This window comes from Sciurus carolinensis, chromosome 14 (assembly GCF_902686445.1).
Source record: "Sciurus carolinensis chromosome 14, mSciCar1.2, whole genome shotgun sequence".
NCBI classification, from domain to species: domain Eukaryota; kingdom Metazoa; phylum Chordata; class Mammalia; order Rodentia; family Sciuridae; genus Sciurus; species Sciurus carolinensis.
The window spans coordinates 24272199-24298599 of NC_062226.1; the positions used below are offsets into that span (position 1 = coordinate 24272199).

At 37.7% G+C, this 26401-nt stretch overlaps 1 protein-coding gene across 2 annotated transcripts in view; it reads left to right on the forward strand.

Moving 5' to 3' along the window:
• Tmem245 (transmembrane protein 245) overlaps positions 1-26401 on the forward strand; it is an 85983-nt gene that overhangs the window by 10971 nt on the left and 48611 nt on the right. Inside the window, exons 4-8 of one of the 2 annotated variants that reach the window (XM_047524467.1) lie at positions 9249-9365; positions 12173-12409; positions 14394-14563; positions 15976-15999; positions 20293-20397. In XM_047524467.1, the coding sequence (XP_047380423.1) occupies positions 9249-9365; positions 12173-12409; positions 14394-14563; positions 15976-15999; positions 20293-20397 (653 nt within the window). The remainder of the gene's footprint in view (positions 1-9248; positions 9366-12172; positions 12410-14393; positions 14564-15975; positions 16000-20292; positions 20398-26401) is intronic. The other variant, XM_047524468.1, reaches the window with a different exon arrangement.

Consider the following 26401-nt stretch of genomic DNA (forward strand, 5'->3'; position numbering starts at 1 on the left):
CCTCCCCACCAACTATTGGGGATCAAACCTAGGGATGCTTTACTACTAAGCTATATCTGCAACCTTTTTAATTTTTTTTATTTGAAATAGGATGTCACCAAGTTGCTGAGGCTGGCCTCAACCTTGGATCCTCTTGCCTCAGCCTCCTGAGTTGCTGGGATTATAGGCATGTGCTACTACACCTGACTCTTCTTTTGTATTTTTTATTGAGATATAATGCATATAATATACAATTAACTGTCAACCATTTAAAAATGACATTTAGGACTTTCACAATATTGTGCAACCCTTAGCTCTCCTAATTCCAAGACATTTTCGTCATTCCAAAAGGAAACTATACATATATTAAGACTTTTCATAGTTGAATAATATTCCATCTCAGGTATATGTCACATTTTGTTTATCCATTCATCAGTTGCTGAATGAATGGGTTGTTTCCAGTTTTTTTCTGTTCTGAATAGTGCTCCTCTGAATATTCATGTATAAGAATTTGTTTGAATATTTTCAACTTTTTAAAATTCCTTTTTTTAGAATTTTAATTTTATTTTTATGGTTTGACAAATACATAAAAACATAAAAATTGTACCCATAAACTGGGTATCATGTAGTGTTTTGATACATGTATACCATTTTTAGTTCTTTAGGGTATTTACCTAGGATTGGAATTACTGGGTCATATGGCAGTTCTATGTTTAACTTTTTCAGGAACTGTCAAACTATTTTCCACAGCAGCTGCACCATTGTGCATCCCACCAGCAAAGCATGAGGGTTCCAGTTTCTCCATATTCTTGCCAACACTACTTTCCATTTTTTATAATGACCAGTATAGTGGGTGTGAGGTGGTATCTTTTGTGGTGTGGATTTCTGGTGGCTTAGGAGTTCTGGATACTTCTAGATATATGATTTGAAAATATTTTCTTCCATTTTGAGGATTGTCTTATTCTTTTGATAGTCTCCTTTGATGTGCAGACTTTTTTAAAAAATATATATATATATTTTAGTTGTAGGCAGACACAATACCTTTATTTTATTTTTACACAGTGCTGATAATCGAACCCAGGGCCTCATGCGTGCAAGTGCTCTATCACTGAGCCACAACCCCAGCCTGACATTTTTATTTTTAAAGTCTAATTTTTCCATTTTTCCTTTTGTTGCTTGTGCTTTGCCAAATCCAAGTTCATGAATATTTACCAGTATGGTTTTTTAAAAATTTTTAGTTGTAGTTGGATATATACCTTTATTTATTTATGTGGTGCTGAAAATCGAATCCAGTGCCTCACATGTGGTAGGCAAGTGCTCCACCACTGAGCCACAACCCCAGTGCTACCCCTGTGTTTTCCAATAAGAATTTTATATTTTTATCTTATATTTAGGTCATTGATGCATTTTTTTGGTACTGGGGATTGAACCCAGGGGTGTTCAACCACTGAGCTCCATCCCCAATCCTTTTTTGTATTTTATTTAGAGACAGGGTCTCGCCGAGTTGCTTAGGGCCTCACTAATATGCTGAGGCTGGTTTTGAACTCAGGACCCCCCTGAGCCACTGGGATTATAGGCTTTTGCCACCGCTCCCAGCAGGCCATTGATGCATTTTGAATTAATTTGTTGTTGTTGTTGGGGTACTGAGGATTGAACCCAGAGCCTCTTTCATGCTAGGCAAATACTCTGCTACTGAGCTATACCCCCACCGCTTTTTAAAATTTTGAGAGAGGGTCTTGCTGTATTTCCCAGGCTGGCTGCAAATTTATAGTCTTCCTGCGTCAGCTTCCCAAATACCAGGGGTCACAGGTGTGTCTACCTGTCTGTAACCCACAATTTAAACTTACATCATAAGCAGCTTTCTCTGTCACTGAATATACTTCTATAGCATTGTTCTTAACATCTTCATTTTATTTTAATCACAAGACTATTTGTGGCACACTGGTGTGTTTGTTCAGCTTCCTTATAAAGGTTTTTTTTAAAAAAATAAATTCTATTATTTGGTAAGTGAATAATATCTGATAATTGTAAGATAGTTTGTATCCATAAATATATGTTCAGAACTTTATCTGAAATGAAGAAACCTTAATCAGATATTTTGACAGTGGAAAATAGGGAAGATTTTATTTTATATTTTGCTGTCTTTTTAAGTTTTCTGTTTTAAGCCTGTATTCCTGCTCAGAATCTGTTGGACTCTGTGATTATATATCAGACCAGTGGAAATAAATTTCCTGCCTTGGCATCTAGTGCAGAAAGCTTAGCAGTGTTGCCAGATTCTTGGGTGGGTTTTCTCCTTTTTCCTTTCCCTAGTTGTGAGTGATTCAAGCAGCTCTGGTTGCTCTTTACCTCTCAGCTGGGGATGCCTTTCTTTTTTGATTGCTTGTGCCCAGGGCTGATTAAGTAGAGGCAGCCCTTTGTATCTCTGTTAAGTTCTGTATCCTTGGATTCAACCAACTGAATATCATGCCTTGTGTGGGCATGCAGACCAGATTTATGGTATTTGTGTTCTTGACCATTACAAGGAGGGAAATCACAGGGATGCAGAGCAGATGTTGAGAGCAGATTTGGTTTTCCTTGTTTTGTTTTACTCTCATTCTAGATTGCTTCTTGATCAGGAATCCTTTTCTGGTCTTCTGGTCTTAATGCTCATCATAAAATGAGTATAAAATATTTTCACTTTCTAAATTTTTTTCCTCATGCCTTTAGAACCTTGTTTCTTTATGAATCAGGACTTGGCCTTCCTTGTCCATAGTGGGACTGCTCTTTCCTGTATTTATACTTCCTTCCCTCCTGCAGGTACAGTTAGGTACGGGAGGGCTTCCTGGCACTGCCAGCCTTGCTCCTGTGTGCCAGTCCCCTGTGCAGGTATCTTTTACGTCTTCTGATCTTTGAATCTTTGGCTGTTGTAGAAGCTTTTTGTAGTCTGTGGTTCACTAGACTCACAAAATTAGTTGTCTGGATTTCATCAGCATTCAAAACAAGAGTTTATTTAGGTTCCTAGTTCCAGAAAATTCTTACGGGTCATTGCTGAGTTAGTTTCAGTAGTTTCATCTGAACCCAGAGGCCTTAATCAGTGACTTTCTCTTGGACCCAGGAAGCTTTTACATGGTATTGCCTGGAAGTCCAAGGTAAAATGCAGGGAGAAATGTTTATGTGACTACCATGGGCTGAGAACTCTGTTCAATTGTGCTCTTTGTAAAAATCCACCCACCACCCAACCTACCAACCAAAACCCCAAAACCAACGAAACAAAAAATAAGCAAATCAAACTCTGTAAAATGTAGGTGTCCATTTGCCCGTGGAGACATTTAATTTCAGAGGTTAATCAACTTGCCCACAGTCACACAGGTAGAGCTAAGATTTAAAGCCAAGATTCTTGACTCTAAACCCAGTGTTTTTGCCTTTCCCAGGCTCTTTCAGTAAACGACAATCATGGTGAAAAATTATCAACTACTGATCCTTCTTGCACTAGTCGTAGTTGTCAGCTCCTTCCTTCTTCCACGGTGGCTCTGTTGGTGCATCACAGCTTCAGGACCTAGCTTCTCTGCCTCCTGAATTCCACAAATCTCACTCAGTAGAAACCTGGTGTCTTAGTCCTTTTCATATTGCTATAACAGAATAGCACAGGCTGGGTATTTATAGTGAACAGGAATTCTACTGGCTCCAAGTCCTGGAGGCTGGGAAGTTTGATATCAGGGTGCCAGCATCTGGTGAGGGCCTGCTTGCTGAGGCCCCACTTGGCAACTCAATACTGTTGGTCCTCATCATATGGCACCTCTTGATACTGTTACAATGGTATTTAAATTTCAGCATGAGTTTTGGGGGGAACAAGCGGGAGCACCTAGAAAACAGCTTCTGTATATCCTCTTGGCCTGTGAGAGAAGAGAAACATTAACATTATTCCTGTCTTACGGATGAGGTTCTATTGCCTCTTTATACGTGTCATCTTAGCAAGCGGGTGAGATTGGTATCATACTTACTTTACAGATGAAGAAACAGACCCAGTGAGCCATTTGCTCTGAGTATGAGAGACTTCTTGGAAAGTAAGGGAAACAAGCATCCTGTGTATCTTCCTTTAGTAGCCTGGGTACCCATCCTGAGAAGTACTGAGTACATCTGTCTCCTGCTCCTGACATTGGTTAATTGTGACTAGAAGGACCTTTTCAGGGAGAAACTGGTAGTTTCCTAAATGGTTTGGGATGATGTGTAATAGGAGTGAACATCTTTGGTCCAGGTAAGCCCAAGTAGGAAAAGAAAAGGAGTGAACTAAATTTCTTATTGCTCATTCCTGCTCCCCAGTTATGGTTATTACCATTTAGGCAGGTGCAGAGAAACTTCTGGTCCACCCCCAGGCCCTTCTGAAGTGATGCTGGAAGTGATCAAGAGGGAGCTGTATCTTCCACATTGGTAATGGAGACAGAAACCTAGTTCAGGGAGACTTTGCAAGCTAGGGAGACTTTATTTGGTTTGCTACGCCTTCTCCAGCAGACATCTTTGGATGTATTGCTGGCAACTGGCACTATCCTTGTGAAAAAGAATAAAGTAGATCAAGAAATATCTCCTTATGACATTGTTTTCAGAATATATTTTCCCATGATTATTTAATATTGAGGCTACCCACTGTTGAGTTAGTCATATTAACAGATTTTAGTCTGACTTTGTGATCTGTTTTTCTGTCCTGATTGGTGACTGTTTGAACTTGTGTAGATGTTCCGCTTTATACTGCCCCATCCGTGGGGAGACTGACACTTGAAACCTTGGATACTCTTTCCTTTTTTGTTTTTTGTTTTTAGTCCTTGAGTCCCAAGATTTTGTTCCCTTGTTTATGTCTCTATTTTTAGCTGGGACTTTTTATCTAATACCATGACCTTGACTAGAATCTCAGTCTTGGCATACTTCTGTCTAGACCCTTGGGGGTTTTGTGCTGAAGGACATTGCTAAGATAGAAGTTATTAAAATGCATGTGTGTTTGATAGGAGCAGTTGCTGTGTCTTATATGCATAGTTTTCAAATGCTCTTTGTTGTTTTTTTTTTCTGTTTACTTTCATGCTTTTATGAAGTGTGAGGTGTTCTAAAAATTGGCTGAACCATTCATATGTTAGCTAGACTGATAATCACATAATTCTCATGGATGTAGCTAAGAGTTATTGAATGTTTACTGCATATTTTAGTAACATCAACAAGTTGGAGAGTTGCTCTTAAGTCATGGTTTTGAGGATTTAATTTTACTTTTCCTCAAGTCTTTCAGTGCCTATTCTTATATAAGCACAAACCCTATACTGTGGAAGCGATAGAACTTGTGCTTTATACTTTATGCCATCAAAGCCAGTAGTTTTGGTATAGATGATGGTAATAGTTAAGATTTATTGAGTGTTTCCTGTATACCAGGCAACATTCCAAGCCTTTTATATATATGCTGTTTCACTTGATTCACATGTGAAGTAGGAATTTATGTGAGCCCCATTTTACACATGAGGAGACTGATGTGTAAGAACTTGACCATGGTCATCCAGGTAGTAAGGACTGGACCTGGGATTTGAATCTGGGCCATCTTGGTTCCTTACCCAGTTGTCCTGCCTCTGTGCCTAGTTGACTCTTGAGACCTTCCATTCTCTGGTGCCAGTTTTCCTCGTACCTCTCCACCCTTCTCTTTTTACCCTCTATTCTGACTTTAGTGAACTGCTTGTTGTTCTTAGCAGAGAACACAGCTTGCCTTTGTGTCTATATCCTCTTTTCTGTTTTTCTGGAATACGTTTCTACCCTGCCCTCTGAGACACCAGTCTCTCCTTTTCTTCCTCAGGATTGACTTTTGCTATCTTCTTTGTCTGGCTAACTTTTATTTTTAACTGAGTTAAAGGGTGGCATCTTTTAGTATTCTTGTCAGCTCCTGTGGAAGCCCTTCCCTGACCTCCCACATGGATTAGGTTTCCATCCTCTGTTCCCCATTTACATTTCCTTAACATTAGTCTTTTAAAAATTTTTTTAAATTAATTTTTATTCTAATTGTTGTACATGACAGTAGAATGCATTTATACAGTTTGATCATACATGAATGGAGTGTACTCTCTCATTTTTCTCATTATACATTTTGTAGTGTCACATCGGTCATGCAATCATCTATGTACTTGAGATAATAATGTCTATTTCACTCTACTAACTTTAGTCTTAGTGTACCAGTTGTCACTGATCGTTTTAGTGTTGGACTGAACTTGAGACCTGGATCTTGGTCTCTTACCACAGCATATGACCCAGTCACTTACTTGGGGAATGAATACTTAGTGGGCATTTAGCAATTTTAAGTCAAAATGCAGCCAAACCAAAAGTCCTTATTTAAGGAGCATAAGATGATCTTGTTATTTTGGAGCTACTTAAAAACCAAGGGGGACTGGGGAGATAGCTGAGTCAGAAAAGCAAATGCCTTGGTTTTTTTGTACTTTGGAACTTTTTTCCCTTTCTTTTTCTATTTTACTGTCTCAGGCCATTGGGTGTTCCAAACTGTTTTTGCTTGGGGCCTACCTAAGAGATCACTCCTGGGCGCACTTCGGAGAAGCTCATCCTGTTTCTTTGGTGTAAGTCAGCTTTGTGAAATTTTTATGTGGAAGTCTCAAAAGAACTTTAGTATCTCCAAAATCCTCATTCAGTTCCTTTACATGTTATCTGTCTAACCATAATTGGCAAACCTGGGCACCTGGTCTCTGATTCCCCATATCAGTTCATCAGCGAGTGTGGTCCACTTTGACTCCTCCCTGTCTCTTGAATCCAGACACTTTCCTACATCTCCTGTTTCCAGCAGTCCATGCTGTCCTCACAGTACTTCAATAACTTGTTTCCCGGAGCCCACTCATCCCCAGACAAGCAAGAATGATCTTTTTACATCTGCAAACTGGTCATTTATTTATAGGGTAGGAGGCAGTAGAGTGTGATTATAAAAGGGAAAGGGGATGAATCTACCACACTTTATCTTGTACCCTGCTGATATCCTGATTGTGATACTGTGCTTGTGGTATTGTGCTACAGTTGTATGTGATGTTATCATTGTAGAATACTGGGTAAAGGGTACAAAGGAATTATTTCTTACAACTACCTATGAATCTACATTTATCTCAATAAAATTTCCATTAAAAAAAAGAAGAATATTACTATCGTGTTTAACACTCTAGGGTTTTCCTGCTGTGCTTTGAATGAAGACTGAAGACCTTAATGTGGTCCAGCATCATCTGGCTTCTCTCCAACCTGTTTGTTCAGTACAGATTCCTACCAACTATCTGCATTCTGGACACACTGACTCTCTTCCACAGCCTTCTGCTTGCTTCCTTCTGCCCAGAATGTTATTCTTTATATTCTTTTGATAGGTTCTTTCTCTTGCCTTTTGTATCATCTCCATTTTTACTACTTAGGAGAAACCTTTACCAATTCTCCATACTAAGGGTTTTGTTGTTGTTGTTGTTGTTTTAGCTCACAAAATACCCAGTCCTCGATAGCTTTGTAATTTGTCAACATACATTTTTTTGTGTGATTAATTCACATATGCCTCTTGCATTAGGCTACTGAAGTCTGGGTCTTTGTCTTTATTCCTCACACACATTATAGCAGGTAATGAGTACACGTAAGACCTAAGAGGTACTGTCCCTCTATCTCAGCCCTTGCTGTCTTGTCATCTTGGAAGGACCTTGTAAGGACAGTTGAATAAGGACTCAATCCAGATACATAACTTAGACTTTCTTCCCAGACTGTGAGTTTAATTTCTTTCCAATTGCCTGAAAGTAAACTTATTTCCTGCCACCAGGGTACATATTCTAGGAGGGATTGGGTTGAGCTAGGTAAATGCTTTTTTGATTCTGATGTCTGATTCTACCAGAGCCTTCTCAGACTCTGACTTGCTTATCTCTGGCAGATAGCCAGCCTTGAATTTGTTGGGTATGCAGAACTAATTTGTAGCTAAAAGTCATTGACTTTCTGAAGGGTTGTGGCTCTTTTCACTTGATTGGCAGAATTCTCTGTTGTCACACTGAATATTGGCCTACCAAAGATAAGGTCCTAGCTGTACGAGTGTGGGCGTGTGATTTGGTGACTAGAACCCCCAGTGTTCTTAGGGTGTGGACAGTAGAATCCATTCTGGCTGATATAAATAGTAAGAGGTATTGGCTAGGTTTTAGAAATTCATGTACCATTTTTGGAAACTAAGCTTGGCTCGGACACAGGCAGAAGCACTGCAACTAGGAGAGCTGCTCAGTTATACCAAAGGACTATTTATACTAAAGGCCATGGCTGCTGCTGTTGGCCATGACATTAGAAATCAGATAGCAGAACCCTTGCAACTTCTCCTGAGTTGCTACAGAAAAATCATATGCCTCCACGACAACTTGATGTGAAAGCTGTGTGGCTTCTAAATTAGAGTCACACTCTGTCATCCAGATCTTGCATGGGTGTACTGGCTTGACAGAAACTGCATTACATGTGAGACTCCGACTGCAAGGGGAGTCTAAGAAATACTTATTCTTTGCTTTCCAGCTTCTAGCGTGTGGGAAAGCACACTTGTGCCTCATGTTGTGTGAACTAGTCTGCCCCATTTACCATGGCAGATCATTGCAGATAGACCTTGTTTGTCAGTAAGTGTTTCAACTGAAATGAATGCAAATGGTTAAGCTTGGTATTATTAGGAAGTTAACATGGGAACATAGAACACGAAAGAAGGTCATGGTGTTCTTTTAGATTTCAGAGTGGTGGATTTTGCCTGTGCCGAATTGTATACTTTGTAGATCTCTGTGGTTTTGCATAATATTCATGTGTTTGCCTATTCATTTAGGGAATGTGTTACTGAGAACACCAAATGTGGGGTGTCTCATCCTGTACTAGAACACCAAATGTGGGGTGTCTCATCCTGTACTAGAACCTAGTAATACAACAGGTAAAGCAGTTTAAACAGGGAACTTTTAAACTTGGTGTGGCAGTGTTTTTTGGTAGAAGTGTATATTAAAATCAACTTGTAAAGTAAATATAAGCCTGGAACTTCAAATTTATATAATGCAGTGTTTCTCACACCTACCACCATCAAGTTTCCAAATGAGAAGGACTTGAGCTTTTAGCAAAGTTTCTTACTGATTTTCAAGCATTCTTCCTCAGTGAAGAATATTGGTCTAGTGGGTCAGAAATAACCGTTTTGTTTTACTGTTTTTGAAAATTTAGGATTGTGTTTAAATTTGCAGCAATTATTTCCTGCTTTGTTCATTTGCTTTAAAGAGTTTAAGAAATGTGTGCTTCTTTTACAGGGGCAGAGTTACCAGGGCAAGTAATCTCCATGGCAGCGTCTACTCTAGCCAACTTGGCCATCTCCATCACGGGCTATGAGTCGAGCAGTGAAGACCAGCCCTCCACTCAGCCTGCAGGTGACTGAGGTCCTGAAGGCATTCAGAGTTATTCTGGAAAATGAGATGTAAATGGAATATAGAGTTAAGAAGGATGCTAGCATCACAGAATGCTACTCAGTCTTGCCGGTCCTTCATTTTTTCTCTCTGATGAATGTTCTTACACCTTTGAAGGCCACCTACCTGTCTTTGTCCTCATGTCAATTTTTCATACATTTAATTATTTACCTTCTTGGCTTTCTTATCTTGGTTCTTCCACCACCCCTTTTTAGAAATGTTTTTCTTCTTTTTCTTTTGCTCTTTGTCACTTTGATTTTTCTTTTCTTGGGATCTCATTTACCTTTTCCACAGCATGACTCCCTTCCCTCCTAGACTTTTTCTTTTGATTTCTTATCTCCTATTTCTTTCTTTTATAACTGTCAGTTCTCTTGCATTCTTTTATTTTGCTCTCTTTCTTCCTTACTTTGTGTTTCCCTTTCTCAATTCACATTCTTCTTTTTTTGCAGGGGAGAGGGGTGCTTTTATTTTCTATCTTCTAGTCATCCATTTCTCCAACATTCTTTCTCTTATATTTCTTCTAAAAGTTTGGTTTGCTTGCTTAATGCTGTTCCCTGAACAAACCACTTGCTTATTCTCTGTGGCCTGTCTCTTGGAGTTGCAGGCTCCTGTGAGATGCAACTGGTAGATTTCATCAGCTTATGTCATACTGTGCCCTCACAGAGCTCGGGAATGTGGAGACTACCTTGGTCTGTGCTGAGACACCCCTTAGTGCTAGAGTCATTTGGAGTTACGGATTATTTATAGTGAGCTGTTGGTGAGGAACTGACTTTACATACATCTTGAAGGAAGCAGTCATCAAGAGAAAAGATCCAAGAGTAGTAGGAACACTTACTTTTTTTTTTTTTTTTTCTTTTTTTCCTTTTTAAACATATATTGAATCATGTCCTAAAGTGCAAACAAGATAATGTTTGGGTTATGAAGTGGTTATTCTTCCAAATATCTGGCACATCCACCAACATGGAGTTCCAAATTAGAAAGATGAGAGCAAAGTCAAACAAAATCATGCTGTAACTAGCATGGCTCCTAACCTTGACCTCAGGATAGAATGCTAGTCAGTGAGGTGAACTAACTTACTGTATAGTATATGGTATCTCAGCAGTAAAACTTATTCACAGTTAAACTTTTAACATTAAAAGAAGCACTGAGGAAATTATGATAGAGCACTCAGTTGGCTACTATGTGACTGCTTATAAAAATGATGACATAACAAGGGAGTTATTCATTCAACACATATTTAGTGAGCACCTACATCATGTCAGATACTTTTCTGTGTGCTAGGAATTCAGCGGAGGAAGAACAAGACAGACAAGGTCCTAGTCCCCTGACTGACTTTGTTCTGAAGAAAAAAAATGGAAAACGATAAAGTGTAGCATGATATAACTGTGTGAAACTGTGTAAAAGACTGGGGAGCAGCCTCAGCAACTTAGCAAGGCCCCGTCTCACAATAAAAATATAAGGGCTAGCTCAGTGGTTGAGCACCCCTGGGTTAATTCTCTGGTATCCAAAAAAATAAAAAATTAAAAAACACCAAAGACTGGGGCAAATAGGTGTTCGTTTCTGTTTTTTCTAAACTTTCTGAAATATGATTTACTTTTATAATTAATACATTTTTAAAGGTTTGTTTTAGATGTTGATAGACCTTTATTTTTTATTCATTTATTTATATGTGGTGCTGAGACTTGAACCCAGTGCTCACACTTGCTAGGCAAGCACTCTACCACTGAGCCACAACCCCAGCCCTAATTAATATTTTTTAATGAAGTCAAAATGAAAGTTTTAGGGTCTTAATTTCCACCATCATGAAGCATATGGAATAATATTGTCTTAAAATTTTTATGATTTCTGATGTGTATGGTATGTTTCCTCAAAACTAGGAAGCAGAAATAATAGAGCCCTATAGTAAAATGTAGCAATTGTTACATTGTTAGGAAAGAGTCCCTTATGTGAAACAATCCAGTATAGTTTCCTTTATTCGAAAATTCCTCACCCCAGCAATCTCTCATTGTTTTGTACCTTTTTCAAAGCAAAAGACACATTTGAAAGTCCTGGGTTCTTATAAGAGCAATTGGTTCTATTTTAGGAGAAATGACATTGAAAAGTCACATTATGTCAAAAACATGTCATTGCATCTACTCTAAATTTCTGTTGAAAGAGGAAGAGGGCTGGTATTGTAGCTCAGTGGTAGAGTATTTTCCATTGTTGTTCAGATGTTTGTGTGTGAGGTCCTAGGATTGTTCCTCAGTACTGCAAAAACAAAAATCAAGGAAAGGAAGAATTCTTAAATACAGAAATTCTTATATATGTATTTGTTGCTTTATGTGGTTTGAATAATTTTTTCGGGGGGGGTGCTAGGGATTGAACCCAGGGCCTTGTGCTTGCAAGGCAAGTACTCTACCAGCTGAGCTGTATCCCAGCCCTGAGTAATTTTTATTGATAACTATTATGCTCAGCTTCACTGTCGTGAATTTTTCTCTAGTTTATTTAAATGATGTGTACATATTAGTTATAAAAAACATTGTCTCCCAGCAGTACCTCTAAGTTTACCTAGATTTGATCTGTTAGCAGTGTGATTCTCCACAAGTGTTTCAGTGTGTATAAAGATTTGTAAACATATACAAATCTTTTTGTCTTTTTAAACCTAATGATATTATACACTCTGTCAGAGTACATTTAATAACACAGGGCAGCCTAACAGAGTGCTCTGTACTGTTTCCTAATGTGGACTAATATGGCCTTTTTTTTTTTTTTTTTTCCTTTTCCCTTTTCAGAAACCACAGACAAAGAAGAACCCCCTGTAACGCTGCCTGCCTCTTCCTCACCTTCCTCCTCTTCCTCACCCTCCTCTCCTTCACCCACCCTGGGCAGACAAAGACCGGAGATGGGAACATTTCTTAGAAAGAAGAAAACCAGTGACATCTACTTTGTGTCTCTCGTTTGGGCCATCATTGCTGTCCAGGTCTGGTTGAACCTGTGGATTGTGCAGTTGTTGCCTGTGCCTATTGCAGGTCATTATCTGGTTAATTAAAATCTGGTCTTGTCTTCAAAGACTTTTTTTTTTTTTTCTTTTGGATTTTAGCATCTGATAAAATTTTATTGTTACTTTAAACAGTTGTGTGTTTGCATTTAAGTCATGGAACAAATGTTATCCTGGAAATTTGTTACTTTGATATTTCATTAATATATCACCCATAAGCTCAAAAATATACTTAGCCTCTTATTATTGATTAAAACCCTATATAATTTTTGGAAATCTGTTTTCTACTATGTACAAAAGCCTAAACTTACTTGTCTGTATACCTTCTGGATCACTAGTTTTCATCACTTCTTATTCTCACTGAATTTGTCAGCTATTTAAATCTTGGTCTTTATGTTATTTATTTGTTTGTTTTTGGTACCAGGGATTGAACTCAGGGGCACTCATTGACCACTGGGCCACATCCCCAGCTCGATTTTGTATTATATTTAGAGACAGGGTTTTGCTGAGTTGCTTAGTGCCTTGCTTTTGCTGAGGCTGACTTTGAACTTGTGATCCTCCTGCCTCAGCCTCCTGAACTGCTGGGATTACAGGCATGTGCCACCACGCCTGGCTTGGCCATTATTTTAAACATTTATTTTGACCAAGCACTGGAGAGTGCTGTCCTTAGGGAACATACAGTATAAATAGTTGAAATTTTTATCTGTTTTTTATGTTCTCCAACAGAACTTCTGGTAGGCACTTGTAACAAGATGCAGTTAAATTAAACAAGTCACAGAGAACGCACTATGGCTATGCTTCTGTTAAGGAATTTGTAGAAATACTTGGTGAAATGTGGTTTCATCCTCTTTTGGTTCTGCCAGATGATTTCTTCGTGCTGGCAAGTCATGTGTCAGGGTTGTCGGGATCCCCTTTTCATTGAGGTTGGTTAGCAGGAGTTATGTTTATCCTGGACATATCTGAACCTTCTGACCATCTAAGGAATTTGATATGGCCTTGGGGGGCAGGCTGTGACCAAGGTGGTTCCTCGAATGCTTTCTATAGCCTATGATACCATGAGCCTGTTCTAGAAACCATAGGAGCTTTTCTAGGGATTTAAAAATGCTAATGAAGGAATTGTTGAACTGGTGTCCAGTGCAGAGTTCATGGTTCAAAATAGGAAACTCATCCTTCTGGTTATAAGGTCAGGGCTTGAAACACAAATCCCTGGAGTTAGGGAAATTATAGTGGATGAGAGCAGTTATCCATGTCCAAACTTCAAGGTAGGTCTCACAGATTAGTATCACTCCCTTCTGGCCCCTCCATCTTTTGAGTTGTCCTTATCAGGAAGCTTAACTGCTTGAAGGGCCGCTGCACTGCCTAATTCCAGGGGGAGATATTCCCATTGTGGCTTCCCGAGATTCCCTGCTGAAGTTGTGCAGTGCTCAGTCTCAGGGCTACTTACAGCAACCCTGCTGGCACTCAACTGGCTTCTCTGCTCAGCCCTGGCATCTCCTTAGATGTGCAGAGCAGCATCAAGTGAGGAAATGCTATACACTTGAAAATGTTACCCTGTGGTGGCATAAAATCATGATGCGTGTGAAATACCTTATATTTTTCTGGTTGCTAAGTGTCAAAACATCCAAGGAAAAGAACTGAATTTGGGAAGAGCAACTGTAATAGCTAGAGAGATTAGAAAATGTCGGGTTAGTTTTCTTAGGAAGGGCGAAGTGTGGGGACCGTTGTAGTCACTGAAACCCACATGATAAGAATCTCTTGTATTTATGTGAACTGTAAAATAACCCTGACTCCTCCAGGGATTCAGGCGTCACAAAGAGGAGTGTATGTTGGTGGTGGGGACTGTGTGAAAAGTTACCTGGCCAAGTCCATCTGTTTAGAACTCGAATTCTTCCACCTCTCCCTTTTTGGCATTGATCTTTATTTTTAAAAAATAGTATTACTGTCTTAGGAAATTAAGTAGCCTTTTCGTATTATACCCTTCTGATCTGTATTTTGTTTCTGAATGTATTTTACAGTGTGGATCATCAAAAAGCTGGTTATTCACTTTGGTGTTGTGGACTTCCTGGAGAAGCGCTGCCACGTTTGGTGGCAGGTGGTTGAGCACTTCCTGAAGGAGCGGCAGGAGGCCTTAGCACCGTGGCCAATCATCGGGCTTGGGAAATTCTTGTTAAAAGTTGACAGCAAGGTATTATATTTTAAGAGCTTGGTCTGAAGTTTATATGTTTCATGGTTTGAAATGTTCCATTCTATGGTATGTAGTCTTTTTTCATAAGTGTTGATTTAACATCTGATTCTATGATGAAATTCTGAAGTTTATTATTATGGTTCATATAAGGATAGGATGGATTTAGTTTAAGTATTGTGTGGTTTTCTTCATAAATATGGGAGAAAAGGATCTTATGGAGCACCTGGTTCAATTCTTTCACTTTATTAAGACTAAACTGAAATCCAGAAATGTTAAGTGATTTGCCTAAAATTATGTAACTAGGTAATGGCTCAGATCAGTGAATTTTTTGGAGTAATTCCTATTTGTCAAATACTGTGCTAATTCCAGGGAAAGTCAGATGAATCATGGAAAACCAGATACAGTAGCTCCATTTAGTGGTGAGAAATAGCAATTCATGAAAACCCAAAGGTTTAGTGGTTAAAGAACATGAACTTTGCATCCAAATTCTGGTTCTGCTGAACCAGAACCAGAAACCATGTGGGTTTCAGCAGATGCCAGTTCTGCTGCTTACTAGCCTTGTGACCTTGGATGGGTATCTTAACTTTTCTGTGCCTTGGTTTTCTTATCAATAAAATAGGTATAATAGCACTTACGTCATAGAATCCCTGTGTCAGTGCCAGGTACTCAGTAAGCTCTGTATAAGCATTATCTAATTTGCTTCATGTAGTATAGGATGTAGTGGTAGTAATGAGCGAGAGGTGACTTGTGTTGATAAGGCAGTGGGAAAGGGAAGGTTTGCACAGGGTGTGATCCCAGGACATCTCCTGATGAAGTAGGAGTTCATTAGGTAGACCTGGCAATAGGATAGGATACAGCAAGTGTGGTGGCACTTGTCTATAATCTCAGCCACTTGGATTCAGGGACAGGAGGATTCCAAATTCAAGGCCAGCCTCAGCAACTTCTGAGATTCTGTCTCAAAATAAAAAAATAAATATATAAAAATAACAAGGACTGGGGGAGTAAAGTAGCTCAGTGGTAAAGTACCCTTGGGTTCAGTCCCCAGTACTGGTCCCCTAATGCCCCTCAAAAAATGACAGGTAGTAGGCATGGCAGTAAGAGCAGGTAGATTGAGCAGTACAAAAGTAGATACCAAGCCTGCGAGCATTCAGGTTACTTTATGCATTTTATTTGTTGGGTTACCAAGAATGCTTGCAGCTATCATCATTTCAGTCCTCATTGGTCATAGAGGAATACTACCTTCTCTAGATTTTGAAGCTTCTTAATTGCATTATGGTTTTCCCCTAGTTTTTCCTGACAATTTCCTTCTCATGCTTTCAGTGACTTTCTTTTCTTTTCATACTGTTATTGCATTCTCTAATGATGTTCCACTGTTCTTATCTTCTCTTTCTCACCTTACCCCTATCCTCAAGCTCTGGCACTGGCTAAATAAGAAGGTAAATGAATACACAGATGTTGGTTTTGCTATTGAATTCTATAACCCGCTCCTCCCCCAGTATCTCCCGGTCTCACTCTGTGTCTCTGTCCGTATGTCAAACTAAGCTTTTGTTTTTAAAGTTATACTTACATAAGCTATGGAAGGTCGTGAAGAATGAATACTGTTACAGTTCAATTTGCTAAAACCTCAACAAAGGCTGTTTAGACTATGGAGGGCATCTCCTTGCTCAGGTGCTTGTGAGAGGGTCTGCCTTTTGGTTCTTGATTTCCTTGCCTTTCCAGCTGTGTGACAGGGCTCCTCTAGTTTCCTCTGATGTGTGCAAACACATTATGTAGCAGTTACTGTAAAGGAAAGAGAGCTATGTTACTTTTTCTATACATGACACAGTCTGAAATATTTGTATGATTCCCTTGACTGGTCATTTTATACACACACACACACATGTATGAAAATAGCTAGTATTTCAAAATTTGATTTTTAGCTTAAAATAGGTTGTAGTCATGGCCTATAAACATCTAATTTTTTATGTTCCCAAGTCATGAAGTTGTGTAAGATTCTAAAAGTCCTCAGTGACTATTTTATAGCAGACCTTAAGAAAGATATGGTACTTCTTGAAATAAGTTAAAATTAGACTTGTAAATATAGTGGCTAGGATTTTTTCCCCCCTGTTAAATGGAGGAAAAGAAAGACTTTGACAATGCCTAAATTCTCAGCTTTGGATTGAAAACAAGCAGAGGATGAAATAGACTCCCCCAGTCCCACGCATACATGTTGTATTCTTGTCCATTCCTAATAAAATTAATGTGAGTAGATGAGTTTAATCTATGGCAAGTGTTGTGCCGAAAGTCACATTTTCTTATTTTGATCAAAGTAGATGATTTTGTATATTTTCCCAGTTTGTCCTCAAGGAATGAAAATTGTCCCCAAGAAAAGTGAGAAAGGAGAACTGAGTTCTTTAAATTAAATTTAATATATAGTCAGTGGACTAAATGAGTTAGATAACCTTAATTTATGAGCCCGATTCTAAAGTGCATAGTTAACTTAGTTAAAAAGATTCCTAAGAGATCAGGAACTTCCCTTTTCTTCAGTGAGTCCATGTAGCATGTTTGAAGCATTGCTGTGGAGTTAGAGTAACTACTTGAAATTCTGAGTGTGTTCCACAAAAGCACATAAATGAGTTGAGGGCTGTTTTATTACTGCATGCAGCTAAGGTCAAAACATTGCAACCTTAGTAATTTTAATATATAAAATGTTCAAGTGGAGTGAATTAGGAAACCGATTCAATCAAGTGGAGAGGGTGAGAGCGTACCTCTTATGTTCGAGTGAAATGTGATCTGTTTCTCAGGGCTTGTTTTATTTCTTAGTATTGATTATTTGCACTAAGACTCAACTAGGTGTTGATTAAAAAAAATACAGCAAAACATGGGCCTAGGTTAATGAAATAGAAGAGAAATTCAGTAGTGCTTGATACAGTCAGTCAGTTTAGAGGTTTTTGAATGGCTTTTGGCATAGTTATAAATTCACTGATATCTCTAAAGAATGTATGCCTTTCATTCACACTTGAAACATTTAGCTTACCATTTTAAAATTATCCCCTTCCCCTTTAAAACAAAGCAACAACAACAAAAATTCTCCTAAGTTAAAATATTTGGTGGCAGCCTGGAAGGACTGGGGGATTGCCCGAGGCCCTGCAGTTTCCATGAATCAGGCAGTGATGGTGGGTGGTCTAGTGTCTGCTACCCACAGCAGAGCATGGGACAGGGTCTGCTTCCTTGGATGGCATGTCTGGCATGTCTTCAGGAATTCTGTTCTCTGGAGCCTGCCCGCGTTGCTTCCTCTGTCCATGTTTCTTGTTCTGTCTCTCTCAGATTCTGTTTATTTGTGGGTCTTGTTTTTTACTCTTTTGGGGTTGGTTGTCCTCTTCCTTTCTATCCTTTGTTTTTTTCTGCTCTTACGGTCCTTAGTTTTTTGTGTACTGACTCCCTTACCCACATTTGTTTCTCTTCTCATGACTTTTTCTATCCTCCTTTATTCTTTTTTAGAGGGTGATTTTTTAAAAATTTATTTATTTAAAAAATTTTTTTTTTGTGGTGCTGGGATTGAACTCAGGGCATTGTGCATGCTAGGCAAGCACTCTACCAACTACGCTATATCCCTAGCCCTCCTTTTTATTCTTTAATAAGCCTTTTCTAAAAGATCTTCCATCTCTATTCAGTGTTTCACTGCCTCCCTTCTCACTCTGTTCTCAGTTTAATTTTAGCTGACCATAATGTGAATTAAAACAAAAAAAATTAACTTACGTGTTGAGCATCTTAAATAATTTTATTTTACTTTTTAATGAAACATCTAAATCCCCCTGTTATCCCTTGGGCATAATAAAGCAGATTAGATATACCAGGGGGCTTCCAACGCCTTCAATAAGTACTGTATGCTTAATTTCTGACAAAATTGGAATTGGGAAAATTCTACCCTAGCTTAAAAATATGAAGTTGGATTTTGTAATAAGTTTGTATACATAATATGTTTGTGGATATTCTGTTTTATATGTTACATACCCAGATATAAAGTTAGACTTCCATACTTTCTAAATAGAACATAATTTTCATTTAAAAATACATTTCAGGATTTGACTTTTCTAAAGGGAAACCAAACCAGAAGCTCCTACGTTGTTAGTGGATAGGAATTTAGTCTTCATTCTCAAATTACTATATGCTTGCTTTTTCAGATATCTATTAATTGAATGCTGGCTGTATGCTGGGTACTGTTAGATCTGGAGATACAAAGAGGAGTAATAGATGCAGCACTAGCCCTTTCCTCAGGAAGTTGTCCCAAGAAGTTCTGCTAGTTGCTGATTGTACACTTTTCATTTCGTTGATTTTAGAACTTACCTTCAAAATAAGACATCTGACCTTCCATATCTTAGAAACCTGTTTTTCCTTTTTTAATCTACATTGTCTTTGACGCTTTGGAAGCATGCACTGAAAATTAACTCTTCTGTTTGAAACTCTTAACTGTCCAGATTACAGATTAACTTTTTATCTTTTAGTTTACCTTAGCATTGATGTCTTAATGACAGTGTCCTTCATGAAATACAGATAAGGGGACAACCAGCTTATAAGCATGGAGTAAAAAATAAATGTTGTAGGAGACATGGTGATTTTTTAGCAAATGTTCTTTGCTCTTAGATGTTTAACTTATTGTTTGGAGAGCATAATTCACATTTAAATAATTGCCTTAGTAATGCTGTAGCTCATGTTGGATCGAGGAGTATAATATGATATCTCAGCAAATGTTACTCTAATTAAATTTAAAATGTTAAGTGGTAGCTTTGCATGGCAGGAGTTGTAGAAATCTATCAGAATTGTTATATATTTTGCAAACAAAAATTTTTTTAAGTGTATTATTTGTGGTTGTGAAAGAAGAGGGAACTCAGTCAATATATCAAAAACAGCATTTAGGGAGAGCATAATTTAAGTTATTGATGAAGGACTAATCACTACATTGATTAATTTACATTTGAATAATTATATTACAAAGCTTATGTTTTCAAAAGAATATTCACTTTAAGTGAAATATCAGTCTTTTACGAGCATTTTATTATAAATCTTGCAAATATAAAAAAGATTTTAGGAACACTTATTTACCTACCGAGTTTGATAAAACTACCTAAATAGTTGCCAGTTCATGCATCTGTCTCCCAACCCTCATACCCACTCCCCATAACTGCTATTCTGAGTTTGCTATTTATCTTTGCCTGAACATTACATTTTTTATTACTACTCTTTTTATAATTCTAATTAAAGGAAAACGTGTTTCAAATGTTACTGCTATTTTACTTTATTTTATCTGTATAATTTAGGGCATACCTATATTATAAAAACTATTTTTTCTAAAATCACCTATATTTGCTGGTCAGTAGTCAACTTCATGAGATTTTATGCCAACTAATGGATTTTCAATGTTTTGTTTGGAATATTTATCAGGTTATAAATTATAATTTGAATTGTAGGTGTACCACAGTATGAAAATCCAAACATAGATATGGGGTTATGTTCTAGTTGACTGCCTTTTCTTAGATATGACTGTAATGAACTCTTCACATAGCAAACAACAGTAATTAATATTGTTAGTTAACTTTCTAAAGTTGCTTACAGCTTTATTGCTTTAATCAGTATGCCATAGTTTGCTTTGCAATGCTGAGATTTCTATTTTGTGTTCATGATATTTTAATATGTAAATGCTTTTATTAAGTTGTACTTTAAAGATAATTCTCTTTTTCATTTCTGTGCAGATGATCATCTGGTTGGAGAAGATGTTAGATAAAATAATTAGCATTTTCATCATATTTTTGCTAGTAATAGGAACCCTTCTTTTAGCCCTTCTCCTGACTGCAAAGGTAAAGCACAACAATTACTATTCCCACTAATGAATTTACTGTTTATTAGTGGGAATACAATTACTATTCCCACTAAACAATTCATAATTGTTAAAATTGTGGTATAGACAATAAGCCAACAGAAGAGGAATGGAATATGTTGCTTGGCTTATAAGTATTTATATATATAACAACTAAACCTATTTATGATATATATATTAATGAATTTGCCTAGCTCATTTTCCTTTTAAATCTCTTTTACATGATTTTTATTATATCATCATCATCAAAATGCTCAGGGGCAATGCAGATAAAAAGATGACATACTGGAAAACAAATAACTTTTTTTTCCCCATTAGAGAAATTGTGAACTGGTCTTGTGATACCTAATTTGTTCACTAGTTCTGAATTCCTTTCTTCCTCACTCCCTCCTCCTCTTCTTTCCCTTCCCCTTCCCTCCATTCCTTCTTCTTTGTGATGGGGGCTGGGGAGATAGCTCAGCTGGTAGAGTGCTTGCCTCGCAAGCACAAGGCCCTGAGTTCGACCCCCATTACCGCAAAAAAAAAAAAAACTTCTTTGTGATGGGACCTTGCTATGTTGTCCAGGCTAGCCCTAAACTCCTGGACTCAGATAGTCCTCCTGTCTCAGCCTCCCAACTAGCTGGGACTGCAGGCACACACCCCAGTATCTGCCTTTGAAATTTCTTGAGTAGCTCCTTCCCTTCTTGTCTCATTGGTCTTTTTGCTGAAATACCATAGGATCTTTATTTCTTGCTTTCCCAACTTGTATTTCCTTTCTCCCCTTTCATCTCATCAAAGAAAACCATTTCCCAAAGCACAGCTAAAATTTTTTTCTCCAGTGATATTTTTTACTTACTTCGGGTTTTTTTTCTTCCCCCCCCTCACTCTTACTGTGCATCTTAATCTTTATTTTAACTAAACTCCCAGATTTTGGTTTGTTGTTTTCAAGGGATTATAAAGCTCACATGAAATCATGGACATGAAATTTTTCTTATAGTCTTATTAGAGATATGTTTGTAAGTGCGGCACATAACTTGATGAGCAGCAGTGGTATGTCCAATTGGAAGTCCTATTCTCAGTCATTCTCAGCCTTATATATCCTTACATTTATCTTATTTATTCCTAACAGCCTGCTCTTCTGTTTACATCTGTGCAGTTCCTATCTGTTCTTTGGGTGTCAGTCATGTATACTCGCTTGAATATACTGTACAGACTTTATAAACTTGTATTTTGCCATATTTTCCTCAGCCTGCTCTACTGCAGCCTTCCATTCTAGTTCTTAGAGAGACCTTTCATCAGTTGGGCATTTCATTGTTCTTTCTTCTCTCTCCTGCTCTTCCACTGTGCTTTCCCCTCTTTGTCCCTTTGTCTTCTTGCCTGCCCATCTCAGTTATGCTCATCTTTCAACTCTTTTTCTTTTTCATCCTATGCTTTAGAGAGCTTTTGCTTTCTTGAATCTCCATAATAGTTCTTACTGAACTATTTTTTTCTTGTCTGGGATTTATACAAACTGAACTTTTGAGGGAGCCTTATTTTGTCTAGTTTATTCTCCCTCCAGTAAAGATACCAGCACAGTGACAGTGTCCTCTGGAATGTCTAATAGATATCTCAAATGTAACATAGCAAAAACTGAATCCTAGACCTTCTCTCACTCATCTGGTGTTCCCAGTAGGTGACAGCTCCATTCCTGTTCTTGCTCAAAATACTCTCAGGGTCATCCTTGACGACTTATTTTTGTTTTTTATCCACATGTGGTTTGCTAGAAATGCTTTTGGGCTCAACCTTACTAATCTGTCCTGGGATAATAGGGTGAGGATGTCAGGTCTTTCTGTCCATAGAAAACAAAAAGAAAACTATAAAATTATTAGCAAAACCATTTAAAGGCACTGGAAAATAACCATCTAGGAACAACTGGGGAAGGGTTGGCTAATAGCTTGGTGCTATTCATATATTGCCTTGTGTGGGCAGCAAAACCCCACAGTTTTTCTGCAGTTTTTCCTGAGGGACATGTCCTTTGATACATGGAAATGTCTAAGTTTGGTGTAATCATGTTTGCCTATATTTTGCTCTTGTTGCCTGTCTTTGGTGTCATACCATGACAGTTAGAGGTGAGCAGCACCTCAGAGATTTGTGGGACAATATCACATGTTCTATAGACATGTAATTAGCATCCCAGAAGATGAGGAGAGAGAGAAGAAAGTAGAAACGAATTTTGAAAAAAGAGTAGTTGAAAATGGTCGAAAGCTTCCCATATTTGGTGAAAAACATTAAAAAATCCAAGAATTTTAACAACTCCTCAGTAGCACACACACACACACACACACACGTAGACACATTGCAGTGAAACTGCTCAGCGCCAATGATAAAGAGAAAATCTTGAAGGAAGCAAGCTAATTACATACAAGGGTACAACAGTACAGTTCATGACAATTTTTACAACAGTGAACCCCAAAGATGTTGGAGCAACATAAAAAGTCATGGAGAAAGAAACCTGCCAACCACGAATTTTATATTGAGTGAAACTCTTTAAAAGTAAAGATGAAATAAAACAGTTCTATGTAAACCAAAACTGAGAATATGTTGATAGTGGACCTGTGCTCTAAGGCATGCAAAAGGAATTCCTTTAGACTGAAGAGAGACTCCAGAAATAATTTGGACCCAAGGGAAGGAATGAAGAACACTTAGTCAGTATATGGGTAAATACATGTCTGTAGGTTTTCCCTCTCTTTTTTTGGAAATTAATTAAATTAATTAATTTATTATTTTTGTGGGCCTGTGGATTCAATGAACCCAGACCCTTACAAATATTAAACTAGTGCTCTGCCACTGAGCTACATCCATTGCCCCTTTAAGAAAAGAAAACTTTTTTTTATTTGTAGATGGACACAATACCTTCATTTTATTTATTTATTTTTATGTGGTGTTGAGGATTGAACCCAGTGCCTCACACTTGCTGGGCAAGCACTCTACCACTGAGCCCTCCATTGCCCTTTTTATTTTTTACTTTTGAGAGAGGGTCTCACTAAATTGCTTGAGCTAGCCTCATACTTACGATCCTTCTTCTTCCACCTCCCTAAGTAGCTGGGATTTCAGACAAGTGCCACTGTGCCCAGCTACCCTCTCTTTTAATTTGTTTAAATAACAAGACTGACTACTTAGAAAAATGTAATACTCTATTGTGGACTCTATAACATACATAGATGAACTATTTATATATAGTATTTTTACATAGTGTACTATAACATAAAGAAGAGGGTTGGGAACTGAAACTATGCTGGTGTGAAGTTTTAAATTTTTTTCTGCATATAAGTCATTATTAACTTGAAGTAGATTGTGATCAGTTAAATGTGAAAGTTCTAGGTAAATAGTTTTAGACAAAAACCACTAAATAGTGTAAAGTTTAAGAAAATTAAAATGATAAGCTAAAAAGTATTTGCTGAACATAAAGGCAGTAAAGGATGAACAAAGGAACAGTAGAGATGGGTGAAATAGAAAGCAGATAATAAAACAACTAAAAAATTCATTCAGAAATATTACTAGAGAAAATTAAGGACTTTTTATAATAAAATGTTGTAGTAAGATACATTATAAATATGTATGCTTCTGATAACAGAGCCCTAAAATAAAAACATTCAGAGTTAAAAAGAGAGATAGATAAATCTATGATTTTTGAATTTTCAAATAAATTTTTGGACTGAGAATTGAACTTAGGAAAGCTTTACCACTGAGTGAGTCCTTCTTCTCACTGAATTGCTGAGGGTCTCACTAAGTTGCTGATGCTGGCATTGAATTTGGGATTCTGCTGCCTCAGCCTCCAGTGTTACTAGGATTATAGGCATGCACCTCCACAGCCCAGCTCAAATCTATGATTTAGTTTGGCATTAAGTACTCCTAATAATAATGAGATAGAAAATAAATAAGAATACTTAGAAGCCTTTTAAAACACTGTCAACCACCTCAACCTAATTCACAAGTAGAATCCATTGTTTTCAAATAGATATGAAATACCAAGATAAACAATACTTAATATGTTTGGAAATATTAAAATCATAGAGCATGGTTGTGGACACAACAGAACTGAATTAGAAATCAGTCACAGATGTCTAGAAGTCTTCCATACACTTAGAAATTGATCATGAGAATGATCTGTGTCAAAGAAGGAACTGCAAGGGAAATTGGAGAACACTTTGAATTAGATGCAAATGAAGCTGCTACATGTCACAATTTATGAGATGCGTTTAAAGCAACCCTGAGAGGAAATTTTTAGCATTAAGTTCATAAATTAGGAAATAAGAAATCAGTTATCTAAACTTCTACTTTAGGAGGGTAGCAAAGAACAACAAATCACAAGGAAATGGGAGGAAGCAATAAAGATGAAGTGCAAATCAATGAAATTAGAAGTGGAAAACAGGAAAAAGCATTAAGATAGAAAAACTATTTCTCTGAAAAATATAAAGAAAATTGATATAGGAGATTTCTCTTCATATCTCACAGACCTTAAAAAGAAAATAAGGGAATATTGTGAACAAATTTGTGCCACCAAAATGATACTTTTGGTTAAACAGAGAAATTCCTTGTGAGGAAGAAATGGAACAGAACTGAGAAGAAATAGAAAAATCGAGTAGCTGTAGCTATATATCAAGAAAAGAAATTGAATTAGTGTCTGAAAATCCTTCTATGAAGAAGAGTTCAGATCCAGATGATTGCTGATAAATTTTATCAAAAATTCTATCAGACCTTTAATGAAGGATATTACTGGTCTTATGAAACATCTTGCATGTAGCAGAGAAAGAAGTAGCATTTTCCAGCTCATTTTATGAGGCCATGGTTGCCCAGATACTACTAGTCAAAGACATTCATAGAAAGAAAACTACAGGCCAATATTCCTTAAAAATAGACACAAAAATCCATAATAAGACAACAGATTAAATCTAGCTATATATTGAGGATGATATACCATAACCATGAGGTTCATTTTTGCAAAGTTGGTTTAACTCAAGACAGTTAAGGTAAGCTGTATCCCAAATGCAGTCACTGCTTTGCTCTCCACCACCACCTTGCTCAAATCTATCACCATCTCTTGCTTGAGTTAGTTCAGTATTCTCCCAACAGAGCTCCTTTCTTCATTATGTGTAGTCTGTTCTCTACACAGCATCCAGATTTACTTTAAAAACTTAAGTAACATGTCATTTCTAAGCTTTAAGTTTTCTGTGGTTTCCCAGATCCCACCAAATGAAAGCTAAATACTTCATAAGAACTTATAAGGCCTTACTTGGTCTGGGGCTTTTTTTCAGGTATTCTGTGTGAGTTGATTCATTGCTATTGAAGTCAGTTTGTGTTCGTTTTGAAGCAGTAGTTACTTTTTTTTGGGGTGTGTGTGTGTGTGTGTGTGTGTGTGTGTGTGTGTGTGTTCGTGTTCTTCCCACTTTTGCCGGGGCCTGGTAGAATTGTGAGTGGGTTGCTTTGACTGCTTCGGTGGCTGTTAGTGCAGGTGGACTCTGTTCTGCTCTAGGTTTTGCTATGTGATTTTCCCTAGCATTTTTTTTGCCTCTTGGCTAAGGTCATACCCATCCCTGTGGGAAACTACCCTTGTTTTTACATGGTTTCTTCCAATTCCTTGCATATTCTTGAACTTTACTGGAACAAGAGATAGAGGAAGCACTGTTGATCTCCTTCCTGTGATTTATCCATTTCTTCTCTACTGTGACTTCTGTCCCTCTTCAGTCAGAAAAGGATAAATATTTGGTTTTCCTTCTGCAGATTTGTGTGCTTCATGTGAATCTTAAGAGTTTGTCAGCTTTGGGAGTGACTTAGGAGTGAACTGTGAGGCTTCTTGTGCTTCAGAAAGTGTTATTTCTCTACCTAATGCTGTGCTCCAAGTGGCACTCAATTGTTTCTTTCCTTGTTTTAGTGTCACAGATAAATTTTCTTCCTCTGGCGTATTCCTTTTTTTTTTTCCTCTCCCTGGTGCTGAGGATTGAACCCAGTGCCTTATGCTTGCGAGG